General features: G+C 32.0%; 1 protein-coding gene across 6 annotated transcripts; it reads right to left on the bottom strand.

Moving 5' to 3' along the window:
• Nucleotides 1-3,174: 3,174 nt before the first annotated feature.
• LOC131660821 (transcription initiation factor TFIID subunit 4b-like) lies at nt 3,175-11,987 on the bottom strand. Of its 6 annotated transcripts, none has more exons than XM_058930163.1 (16): nt 11,832-11,987; nt 11,071-11,146; nt 10,871-10,976; nt 9,726-10,243; nt 9,493-9,588; nt 8,506-9,390; nt 7,717-7,832; nt 7,526-7,613; nt 7,294-7,429; nt 6,984-7,174; nt 6,759-6,899; nt 6,521-6,586; nt 6,181-6,442; nt 4,156-4,329; nt 4,027-4,073; nt 3,175-3,666 (listed from the first exon to the last, which is right to left on the bottom strand). In XM_058930163.1, exons 2-14 carry the CDS (start codon nt 11,107-11,109, stop codon nt 4,157-4,159), a joined length of 2,817 nt encoding a protein of 938 aa, XP_058786146.1. In that variant the 5' UTR covers nt 11,110-11,146; nt 11,832-11,987; the 3' UTR covers nt 3,175-3,666; nt 4,027-4,073; nt 4,156. The 6 variants fall into 6 exon arrangements, with proteins under 6 accessions (XP_058786146.1, XP_058786148.1, XP_058786147.1 ...); XM_058930165.1 differs by lacking the exon at nt 4,027-4,073 and having other exon boundaries at nt 6,984-7,040; nt 7,119-7,174; nt 11,832-11,986; XM_058930164.1 differs by lacking the exon at nt 4,027-4,073 and having other exon boundaries at nt 3,175-3,679.
• Between the last annotated feature and the right edge of the window lie 1,709 nt (nt 11,988-13,696).

The raw sequence follows: 13,696 nt of genomic DNA, 5'->3' as shown, positions 1-13,696 counted from the left end.
CATCATTCTAGAGGAAATTTAATTTAATTTCCTTGCTAATTCATAAAACTCTTTGCAAAATCTCTCTTTATGACATTGTCTTTTTTGGATTATGTTTTTTTATGAAATTAAATTTAATAATCCTTTTTGGATTATGTCTTTTATTGCAGTTGGCTGTTTCATAAAACTCTAAGCATTAATCTTTGCAATAAATAAAAAAAATATATTATTAAAAAATTATAAATAATATTTGTACCAAAAATAAATTGTAACTGATATGCAATATAATGAGGATACTATTAAAAACTAGAAACAAAAAATTAAATATATTAGTAATTACTATTGAAACATAACTTTCAACAAAATAAATTAAGTAAGAATAAAATATATGTTATTTTATATAAATTTTAAATTATTTCATTTTTCAAAAATATTTGCAAAAAGGTTATCAAAAGCTTTATTGATAGTAACCAAAATAATATTGTTTTTAGATTATAAGAATAAAATAATATAATAGCATTTTAAATAAAATTAAAATGGGTCATAAGAATTTAATTAATTAATTAGATGAAAATCTCTCTTTATGACATTGTCTTTTTTATTTTATCATTCCAAAATCCGAATTCTCTCATTTATTTATTAATAAACCTATATTTAAATATAATAATGTAATCTATAAAGATTCTCTCTAACCTAGGTAATTTTTTTATTTTCAATTAAGTCAAAAAAAAAATAAGTTAAGACATTTAAAATTTACAAACTCATAAAAACAATTTGATTGTTATTACAAATTAATAAAATAGAAACTCATAAAAATAAACTGATTGTAGTATATTATTCAGTAATTATTAAACTAAAATTTATTTTTATTTTTTATTTTTATACATTATCATCATTGTAGTGTATTAGTTACATTGTTAAAATCTGTCTCATTTTTTATTTTTATTTTTTAGATTTAAAGTTAAGAGATTGAAGAATTTTATTTAAAAAATATAATTGTATCAATTTTAGTGATCATTTTTTATTTGGAAAATTTTACCAAATTCATTTTTTATTTTTTACTTTTATATATTATCATTAGTGTAGTAGTTACAAATTTAGTGATTATTAAAATAAAATTTTTATTTTTTGACTTAAAGTTAAAATAAAAGAGTTTCAAAAAGAAAATATAATTATATAAGTTTTAGTGATTATTTTTGTAAGATTGTCACCTCAGTTTCTAACTAAGGTTTTGTCTAAGGTTGTCATTATCACAACTTTAAATTTATATTAAGTAGATAATAAAAATAAGAGAAAAATGATGGTTCACTGACAGTGTAAATTATTTTTATATTGTCAATCAATGACAAGCATGTAAAGCGCCAAGTCACACTGTAAATTTAAAAATACTTTTATGATGTGGCACTTTAAAATATTCTAATTGGATGTATGTGTAAATTTTTTTACACTGACAGTGTACTACCATTAAACTCTAAAAAAAATTATTAATAATAATAATAATAAATAATTTTTTAATATAATTAAATAATTCTTATACAAATTCGCTCGTTCATCACTCAAATCCAAATAATTAGTTATTAATTAAACTTCTTTAAATCTTGACTAATTAAACAATAATGCTAACACCATAAATGTTACATTTATTATCCAAAATTCTAATAAGTACCTTAGAAATTAAATTCTATGTACACTTTCTCTAACATTTTTAATGTCCAATATAAAAATCTTGATACTATGATTAAAAATATGCAAATATTACTGAATACATCAACTTATGTGACAATGATTTATGAGTCTTCACCCTTTCTACTCAAACACATACTACTTAGTTTTTATCAACTTCCATTATACTTCTCTGACCTCTCAATGATAATTTGATTGCATTTTGAACATTATAAATTTGAGTAATATATCAATTGTCCTTGTTTCTATCTTTTGAAGAATTCAATCTGTATGGTGCAAATGTGGTACTTTTGTCAATAAAATCATATTATCGATAAAGTGACGTGTGAAATTCAAAATCATAAGTTCCTTCATATATTAGTTGCTCATTCATTTGTGGGTCACTACATCCTTCAACAGCTTTGTTCTAATTATGAACTAGAAAATCACATTTACTCCTATCATAGACTAGTTTTGTTTTAATCTTTCTTTTTCTCATCTTAGCATCAAGTTTTGAAATAATAAAAATCGTATTATTTTATATAATTTCTCATAAATACTTCGGTCAGATTCTCACGTAACATCTTTTTTCTATTGCTGTATAAATGTATAATGTATCAAAGTAAATTAAAAATAAATAACTAAAAATTGAAAGTTTTATATAATGTGAAGATCTACTTTGAATACTTAACTGAAATCTTCCAGTTATACAAAATTAAACGGAATTTTCCATTTATATAAAACTTCCACTTTCATATAAAAAAAACTTCTACTAAAAAATAAGAATTATATGTATGACAATTTAAAACTTCCAGTTTGATTATCAAGACTGGATATTTCTTTTCACAATCTTTTAATTTGAATATGTAAGCCAAATTTTCATTCTTCTGATTTTATTATTTAAATATTCAAACGGAATCTTTTCCATGTTTTAAAATTTTTGACAATTTATTAAAACTTACTTTTTCTTTAAATCTTTCGAAAAAAAAAAAGGTACGATTTATTGAAAAATTAAAAAAAACTGAATCGTACATAATTAATACCAAACCATTAGTAAACTTTTTTTTTAAGAGATTATGGAAGACTTTTATTTTTTTAAAACTTTTGTTGATAAAAAATCATTTAAAACTATTTTTTCACATAACCTGTATCATTCAAATTCAAATCACAAAATTAAATTTTTCATTGAAACAAGTTAAAATGACGTTTTACTTTCAATTTGTCTAAAAATTTATTCTGTTCATTGCATGTTACTAATCCAAGAGATTTAAAAGTTCTATGCATGCTAAAATATCACATGACTTCTTTGAGTTGAATATTAGCATCAGTAATGCACACGAAAAATGAAATTTTTACATAACTGATTATAATTGATTGAACCTTCAGTTTACTTTATTTACTTCTCACGCACTTAAAAAAATCAAATATTATTAATAGTTAAAAAGTTAATTTTTTTTAAAATAAATTTAATGATAAAAAAAATACTACTGAACTAAAATTTCAACATAAACTAAAGTTTTAACATAACCAAAGTTTGAACATAAACCAAGTAATACTATACTATATGATTAGTTCGATGCAATTCGGTTTGGGGTCGGTTAACTATAGTTCAATTCGGTTATATAACAACAGTTTTTACCAATAATTATGAGACAATTTGAAAAATATCGGCAACCATGGGGAATATATTTACTTTCACGCAAAACGAACCAAACATCTTGGTTCATTCAATAAACAAACTACAATTTTCTTATCATGAATATACAAAATTGCTAATAAACCTAGAGATGAGCATGTTGGCAAGTTTGAGACGTTCCTCTCCCTTGATAGTAAATATGACTAGTTCTCCATCTCCTACCATTATAATTTTCAAATAGATAAAGGATAAAACGCCAAGGTTTTATCTTGAAATAATCATACTCTTCACCATCCAATTACAGTAATAAGCCAAAAATGAATTACTGAATGTCTGCCCATGATATGAAAGAAACAACCTTTCCACTAAATGAGTCACATCTTTTTGAGCTGCACAATTAAACTGCACGTGAATCAAATGCCCCAGCTGCTAAATATTTGAAAAGTGAAACCCCAAATACTACTTAATTTTATACAGCAACAAACATGACTATATTATTTTGACAGTTAAAGTCAAATGGAGCCAGACATGAAACAGAGTCGATAGACATCAGCTCATAGCTACAAACAACAACTTTTTCATTGATGAGTTTCAGTTTAATTTCACTATTTCCAAATTACCCTATAGTGAATACAAAGGGTAGACATTAAAAAGGGCTTGAAGCTGATTTGAAAATGGGACCAAGTTTAATTTCACTATTTCCAAATTACCCAATAGTGAACTGAATACAAGTGAAAACAGAGGTAGACCTGAAAAGGGCTTGAAGCTGATTTGAAAATGGGACCAATTGATGTCACTGATCAACCGATAAGCATAAGATGAGAGTAAGCTCAATGGTAATATAAAAAGGAAAAAATGACCTAGTTATTTCATTTTACCTTAGTCAGTTGAAGCATCAGAATGGATTCTCTCATGCAATCGATATAAGAGTGACGATTTGGACATCTGAGGTTCCCTCTCCAAGACTGCAATCACATCCTTCACAGAGATGCTACGAGCTATGCGAGTTTGAGATCCAGGGGAATGGTTTTTCCCAAACTTCCTACCAGACGCTGTTGGCAACAAGATCATATGGGGATAAATAATATCAACAAAAACGTTGCAGTAAAATCATACCATGGGGATACACACATTTTGTATTGTATCTAAAGACTATGGAGATATATAAAGTTTAACTGGTGAAGTTTGAATTCCATAATACTTTTTATGCATGTTTAGGTCATGCAGAATCAGTTTTTCAAAAATCCACATACAATTTGACAATTATATTATCTTTGAATTTTATTAGTTTCTGCCAGTGTTGTTTTTTCTTTTCTTTCATTCCATTATTGAACCCAACTTTCTTCTCCTATTTTCTCTCCTGCAAAAAACCAGTGAGCTCCAAAACAATCTTTCCCCCTATCTTTTCATATCATTGTTTCTTCTCTCAACTTAAATTTTTAGTGCATCACTAGAGCTACTCGCCATTGCTCAGTTCTTTTGCTGTGGGTTTAAAAGTGAGCTTACTTGGGGATTCTCTTCTTTTTCAGCTCAGATTCTCTTCACCTTACTCAGGCTTTATCTAGTATCTTCATTTAAATTGTTTCATTTTGCTTCTGCATTTTAATTTAGTATAATATCCATTTTTATTTCACCTGCACCAACTTTTTCATTTTATTTGAGTATAATATTCATTTCACTCTACAACTCCTTACATTCAATGCACATTGTACATTTCATCTCTTGATTACTGTACTGTGAATACGAAACAGTTTGCTGAAATTTCTCTTGTATCAATTGGTTAGGCAATTTTAAATTTGTGAACCACATATTTTAGCCTGACCTACCTATGTTTTTCGGTCCCATATTTGTGTTCACTCAAAAGTCTGTTATCAAAATTTCTTTCAATATTTGAAGAATTTGTTTATCAGCAACCATCCCAGGTAGGTATTCTTTCTAGAATCAGGAGCCCATGTTTCTTGGAACAAGATATGAACCAACAACCATTTAAATCTTAACAAGCATTGATATTCCAAGATTGCATATGCATGTCAGCTGTTGGTATATCAACCAACAAAGAGGTTAATATATGACCACAGCATAAATTGGCAATTTCAGTTACTAGATTCTGATTTAAGTGCAATATTAGGGATTAGGAGTAGGGTAATAATATATGACAGTAGAATACGGACTGAGAGCGGTGGAACTGCATCTTAAAATAACATGTTTGTTCTTATCTAATTCCATCTGTGCCTTGATGATCGGGCTTGGGCATTTTAGTCTTAATTTTCTCTTCAATTAAAGCATTTGAACAAAAAAAATTATGATGTAAGGTTATTATTTCAAGACAGAACAGTGGCGCACAACAATTGATTGGTAGACTAGATTAGATTGTACCGTCTATATAAATTTCTGAGGCAGCCATGTAATGTATGCATTGATAACAGAACAAATATTGTTAAAAATCAATTTTTATACGGTTTGACAATTGGTGTCTTGTTTTGTTTTCCTGCGTTGACATTGGTATTGCAATAATAACTTATAAGTTAGTTCAGTACATAAACTGATTGATTTTGGATGAAAACTTTGCAATAATAACTTATAAGTTAGTTCAGTACATAAACTGATTGATTTTGGATGAGAACATTCATCCTCTCCTATTCTCATTTAGACTTTGGTTTGCTCTAATGCTTCTCTGCTAGGAAGTTGGATCTTTGCAAAGTTTTCATTCTGCCTACTAAATTCGAATATTAGGTAATATAGGTATAGTTAAGGTTTATTTTGAGTAAATAATTATATATCAGTTGTTTTAAGATATGCATAAAAATCAATGTGACCCGTGCAAACGCACAACGGTAAAGATAGAAACTCCATTGAATTTATCAACAACTGAAGTGGTAGGAAACGACAAAAAAGAAACCCACCTGAACTCCCAAGAGAATTTGGACCTTTTCTCTCCCTTTCTTGATTGTCTTTTGTGCTCCTTCCTGATGATGGAGAAGATTTGCGACTGACATCTTTGGTTGGCTGAGAACCAGATGCAGTGTCTGTTCCCCCTTCACGTTTCTGCCTGGCTTGCTCAGCCATAAGTTGCCACTTCGACAGCATGTCATCTCCCCCAACAGCAGCTCGGGCTGCAACATTTGCAGCATTTGTCCTCATTTTGTCATCTACTTCCTTGTTCACCTGCAAGATATTACCAATAAAAAATAAAACTTCCCACATAGATAATGGTGAATTACATCATCTAAATTGATACAGTACCTTTGTTGCTTTATTGCGACCATCATCCTTGTCCTTGTCACCATCAACTCCGGAACCACCTTCTACCTATACTTTAAAAATAGATTACGATGTTTTAAATAATAAGCATTTAGGTTTGAATCTAAGATGCAACAATATAAAATATATGCATGCTCGATAAATGTGCAGGGACAATAGTTATATTAGGCCATCAAATCAAATAAACAAAAATTCCACAAAGTGACGAAGTGGAACCCACGTCATTTAGTTTCCGGAGCTTGTCTACTTCAGCCTGTTTTTTCTCCCACTCTTCCCTTGCTTTCCTATTCATTGCCATGATTTGCTGTCGAACATCTGAAGTGACAACAGTCCGATGCCTTGTTTTCTCCAGATCAACCCTCTGGTAGGAAAGTTATTGGAGTTAAGAAAATTTACAGATTGACAAAATAGCTACTCGTGCAAGCAGTTATAGAAAATAACTGACCTGTTTTGACATTCTGACTATGTTACTTATTACTCCGCGCATTCGCTCTTCCACACACTGCACATTTATTTTCAGCCGTAAGATTACATGGAACCCTACTTGTAATAAATAATGAAAAAATATATTTAATCTCACCAGTGACAAGCATTTTTCAACATCATTACCCATGCCTTTCAAGCCACACTCAGTCACTGCCAAGGTGACAGAATAGAACAGCTATAAGGCTTATATAGGCCTAAGTACGTATGTAGATAAGTTTGAAAAAAGGAAAGAAAATCAGATGGACAGAAATGGCATAAATAGGACTGACTAATTTCAATCAATTTTCTCTGCAATGGAGCTTTCAGCAAAATCAGACTTTCTTCCTCTTCTTGCACAACTCTTCGAGATGCTTCTGAAGCTCGACTGTCCTCTTTGGACCCAGAAAATAACTGTTCTTCCTCCTCCTATATAAAGAGAACATAAAAATAGCTTGAAATTGTTAAAACAGAAAAGTATACATTCCTGACTATGGTTTTCTTCAATATGACAAAGCATCATACCCTAAGATCAACACCACTAACAGCTGTAACATCATTAAGCTGTTCAATGCTTTGTTCCAGAGATGACCCAGACACCTTTTGTTTCTTACTGTAGGATAACAAGCAGGTATGCATATAATAAAATCAGTAAGAGAATGCAATAACCAACCCAGAAAAAAAAAATCATGAACCAGCGGAATACTGCAACTCACCTTGGAGGAGGAGGTGAAGAACCAAGTGTTTCAAGTGGTTTCTTCTGGCCAAGAGGTCTTTTTAGAGGTGTCTTTGACACCATACCAGAAGTGCTAGCTGGGATCTGAGAGCTTAACTGATACAAAAAGAGGAAAAGAAATCAGGTATCAGCAAGTATTAAGATATCATTAAAAACATGGATGGAACATGCCCTTGTAAACAGAATGATGGCTTGGTATTCCAGAAAAATTTATAAAGGAAGATTTTGATATTAAAAACAGAGTGAATAGCACCTAAACACAAGCCCCGAATTCAAACCATGAACCGTTGTTACAACCCCACATGAAAAAAGAGAATGCTGATAGAAGCTACAAATCCTAACAACCCTAATTATTTTAATCTGGTAAGATAGAACCATAAATTCACTCTTGATTATTGGCACAAAAAAACAGACTTGTTAAAGAAAGATATTTAAACTGGAAGCAAAATAGAGAGAGAAAACCTCTATAAATAAAGAACAAAAAAGAAAACAACCAAGAAAAGGAAAAAGTGAATATAGCAAAGATTCCCGATCTCTCAAAAAGAAGTCGTAATATTTCACAGAATTTTAACAATACGGAGATCAAATTTATAAATATTTAGATCAATTCAAGCAGATTAATAGTATTTCCCGGATAAAAACCAGTGAGCATAGGAAGGTTATAGAAATTTGAAGAAAACAAAAAATAACTTTTAGATACTATTTGATCCCTAAAACTATAGGTATTGCAACTTTTTGATAAAGACATGCATGTTAATTTGTAACTTACAGAGACAGTTGGATCTAGTTGAGATGCAGAGCTTGATGTGGGCAAGCTAGCAGATGTTGGGTGTGGCATGCCAGTGAGTGCTAAAGAACCTCTTGAAAACTCATCCTTCACAGTGCCTTGGTTGACACCACTACCCGGTTCAGTTTGACCAGAATTAACAGAAGGCAACCCATGCAATTTAGATAAATGATTCCTATGTTGCTGCTCAATAGAAAGGTCGTTAGGTTCCTTTTTTACATATGAAACAGATGAAAACAAGCCAGAATTTTGTTCTGCTGAAGGTTGCCAAGAAGTTGAAGTTTGTTGTGGTGCTGTATTGTTTACACCAGTCGACACAGATCCACCTGGCATTCTCTTAGGATCAGTGAAAGAACTCTGTCGTTCTACACCCAAGTGATTTAAACCAATATTCTGATGTGCAATTTGCCTTATGTGTGAATCATGAGGATGAGGTTGTGGTCTGAGAGATGATGAACTAGTAGTTGTCCCGGAAAAATGGTTATAGTTACCACCACTGCTTCCATATGTCGATGGGAAATGTATATGCTGTTGTTGCTGCTTATTAAGGCCTTGCATGTGAACTGCGGATCTTTCAGTTTCTTGACTGACAGCATTAGAACCTGATGATGGTAATTGATTTGGTTGCACTACTCGAACATCATGTTCCTGAGATTTTTTAGCACCAACATCCATAGTTGAATAGGTCGGTTCACTCTTCACTTGGATAGCTGAAGAAGTATTATGAGAATGGTCTGCAGCAGGATTCAAACTTCTCTGATGCAGTTGAGCTAATGCATGGGGATCATTAAATTTTGCTCCACTGGAAGTAACCGTTGGCATCCTTACAGGGTGCTGCTGTCCAGAAGAACCTGCGTTGGCTTTAGTCTACAAGAAAAAGGATGGTTCTTAACATAACATTGAAAACAATATTCAACCGCCTTACGAAAAAACATCTGTAAGACTGCATAAACCATCTACTCTACCTACCTGTTGTTGCACTTTTGTCAATGCTATTCTAAGCATCTGATCCCCCACAATCCCCTTCATAAGCCGTACAAAATGATCTTTGGGTATTTCATCTTTCTAGAACAAATGAAAACAAAATTGTGAAAACATAAAACTTAGTAATGTGAAAAAAGCCTTGCACAACAAACTTTAATAGTTTAGCACAGAAGGGAGGGGAAAAGGACATGATAGTGAAACTGGTTTGTGAAACCCACCTTCAATTTGTTAAATAATGTTGTAAGTTGCATGGCTCTATCTTTGGCAAGCTGGGGAATCAAGATAGGGAGCAATAAGCCAAATGGCACCTGCTTACTACGATTGATTTGGCTACTAGGTTGTTCATTAACTGTGGCCTGTTGATTACTCATCTGCTGCAATTTTGCATACTGAGATTCACAGTTGGGATTATTTGTTTTGATTACCTCATGGTTAAAGGCAGGATCTTTTTCGGATTTCTGAACTTCATTTGTTTGAGAATGTTGGTGGGAAACCGGTACAGTCTGGCGTTGGAGACATTCATCTTGAGATTGTTTGTGTGATAAAGTAGGATTGCTTGCATCTTGTGAGGCAACATTTTGTATCTGTTCCACGACAGGTCCTTGTTGCTTCAGCTCCATTTCAGATGAAGGTTGCTCTTGAGCAATTTTAGGCTCCTGATTTTGACAGTCGGTCTGGTTGTCATGGCTAGAAGTTGGCCACGTTGGTAATGATTGACTGAATGAATTATTGCTTCCTTCAGAAGAAAAAAATGAAGCAATCGTCATAGCGCTATGTGCGTATGCGATGAAGAATTTATCAAGTAAATAGAAAAATAACATGAATCAACAGTTAATATATAATCCAGATACTCTGATTATATAGTAATACTGGAATCTTAAATAATGAATAATCAGATAGAAAATTACAAACTCTTCTTTATATATAGGAAACAAGAATTAGAAGAAAAATCAGATAAACAATAGTACTTAGACTTAAAAGGGGCAATTTTTTTTCCTTATGAGACATGATCTCCCAAAACCCAACCTTACAATAACCCAGGTTGAAATAACAAAGAAACAACCCTAGCACAATACGTCATGCCGTCTCTTCACCCTTCTTATTGATGTTTTCATCCTCTTTTGCTCGCGTTTTCTTGATCCCACTATGTTGTTTGCTAATTTAAATCATGCATTATTTTGAAATTCATAATGATGATATACTAGTTTCCATTTTGTCTACTTATTCTCTTGTTTTTCCTTTAAAATGCCATAATCTTAATGCAAAAAGGCAAAGGGAGTGAAGTTCAGTGATGCGTAGGAATTTATGACCAGTTTACAAATATGATATCCAGAGCTTAGATATAATGTAAATTGAAGGATACCTGCATCTGAATCAGAAAGCTGAGAATTAGAAGCATCTCCGCCTATGTCTCTATTTAATGCAGCTTGAAACGCTTCAACATCTGCTCCTGAATGCATAGTTTCATCCTGTGGACATCAAAACACAATGATGGTACAAGTGAAGCCCCAATTAAAGATCAGCAGATTTTTTTTGGAAAGTATACAGTAGAGAGAAGAAAACCTCATCATCTTCAAGAAGCTTGACTATAGATGGGTCCATAGCAGAACGCTGTTTTTTCGTTGCTCTTTTAAACCAACTGCAACCAGTGGTAGAGCGTCACTAAAAAGTTCGGGTGGGCAGTAAAAAAAACTATAATTTGAAAATCAAATATGATAATCATGTTGCAAACAAACAACCAATTCGTTTAAAGGAAGCGCATAACAAATTAATAGAATGATCTATTGGAAAAACAGAGAGTTAACAATATAGTGACACAGTCCCGAAAACAGTTAAAATAAAACGAACATAGGAAGGCCAAGATACTCTCACCTCTCCTCTCTCGCAATTCTCTCGATTGATCTCTCCTCACACGAACAACAAGAAAACAAACATACAATCAGAACAAAGACCCAATCCCCACAATGAACCCTAAAACCCCAGATTTTCACTATGTTTTTCGAAGGGATGTTTGGGTTGAAGGTTCTGAATTACTCAGTGGCAGTTGGTTGTTGCTGAGTTGCAATGATGTGCGGTTCGTTGATACAGAAATATGGTGATGTTGAAGAGATGTGTCTTTAAGTGGCACATTCAAGGTACAACAATGATAACAACATTCACTTTCAAGGTTCAACAGCATTCAATTTCAGTTCAGATACTATCTTAACAACAAACATTTATCAACAACAGAAATTAGAAAAATCACTGCATTCAACAATACAAAGAAACCCTAGCAGGGGGAGAAAAGGAGAGGCGTATATAGGAAAATATCGAGTGTCAGCTACCGGATAATGGATATGGAAAGGCGGTGGCTCGTGGAGGTGGCCGATGGTGGCCGGAGATGAGTACAGAGGAAACGGAGAGCTCCGGTGATAGATAGAGAATAAGGTCACGCACACGAAAACGAAATGTTTCAGGATCATAGGGCAGATTTAATTTTTATTTAATAATTCAAAAAATATCATGCTTGAATCATAGCCGTCCAATCTTATTTATCAACACATGACTGCGTGACTTTAGAAACTTTATGACTGTGGCTAAATCTTGTCCGTCAATTGTCTGGGCTAAGAAATTAATTAATAGTATACTATTTAAAAACTAGTGTTGTAGGGGAATGAATTACTCTATTAATACATAAACTATATAGAAACATAAATAATGATATGAATCTCATAAATTAAAAACATGGTTCGGCGGATCTTGACTAAAATTTAGAGGAGCGATAAATATTAATTAAAATATTATAATTGAAATTGACTAAGAATTATAAAATTTAGATATAATTTTTTAAAATATTTAAAATAACACTAACAAAATAAAATTGAATATATAAAAGGAGATATTCAACCTCAAATTAAAGTATCGTCTTCTGACCTTTTAATATTTGAACTCATCAATAATTGAATCAATGGTGAAGTGTTCGACTATTTCTTTTTCAATGTAGAGCATCATATTGTCAACAAGAAATTCATCATCCATCTTATTGTATAATTTTATCTTGATTATCTTCATTGCTGAGAATGATCTTTTTGTAGTAGCGGTAGAAACTGGAAGAGTTAAGATGAGACGGATAAGCCAATCAATCAAATAACATATATTTGTTTTCCCTGTCTAGTTGACAAGTTATTTAAATCGGGATGACCTACAACATCAAGATGAAAGTGTTAAAATTGATATCTCAAACAAATTTTCTCATGCTCACTAAAATCTGTAGGATGTAATTTATCTACAAGAGCACGTATATTATTCATATCAAATGCTTTGTAAATATCCTTAGGAACCAAACTATTGCTTAGACTTAAAAGCTTCATTATTTGCTCACAAAACCTATGATTCAATTCTTGCAGTTGTTGATCGATTGTAACACAAAAGAGATCCACTCTTAAATGTTGACCCACAGTGACGTGATCCATTTGATGACGCGCACGACCTTCACGCTCTATATAAACTGCATTACAATCAGGAGAATCGATATCATGTTTTTCACAAAATAATATTACATCTTTCAATAAACCATCTCGTCCATATTCTCTCAACTTTTGAATTAATGTCTTTGTAGTGGTGACTAACTGCATAGCATTAAGTATATCTTGAGATTTATTGTTGTAAAGCTTGACACAAACGATTGGTAATTCCCATAAGTTTTCTCATCATGTGCAAAATTAATGTGAGCTTGATCCGCTGTCGCGCGCGGATCAAAAACGAGTAGTTTTGAATAAAACCGTAGAAAGCGACAAGTGACTCGCGTATCGTATCACAAGGATTCTCGTTGATTATTTACCAAAGGTAAATCGATTTAGGGGGGTTGGTTTAGGTTTGAATTATAGAAAAAATGATTATCAAAAGCGATTAATGAAATAAGTTGTTTTGAAAAAGTGATTATAATATTAAGCCAATCTACTGTTTTCGGTTCCGGCTTATCATGGGTTTCTACCTTACCAATTCCCTAAGCGGCTTCGATCTCTATTCGATTTCAATATCAATTGACAAGCGCAAAAGATATTAAACAGATTGGATTCCTATTCCGAATTAAGCAAACGGATTAATACAATCGCGAATTAAGCAAACACGATATAGAAACGCAATTTAACGACGAAGCGACGTAAACAACGATTAACAGTTAGGAATACAATCATACGAAATTAATCAA

The sequence above is a fragment of the Vicia villosa genome, linkage group LG3, assembly GCF_029867415.1.
Source record: "Vicia villosa cultivar HV-30 ecotype Madison, WI linkage group LG3, Vvil1.0, whole genome shotgun sequence".
NCBI classification, from domain to species: domain Eukaryota; kingdom Viridiplantae; phylum Streptophyta; class Magnoliopsida; order Fabales; family Fabaceae; genus Vicia; species Vicia villosa.
Note: the sequence above shows the minus strand (reverse complement) of the source record. Positions and strands in the feature narration are given on the sequence as shown.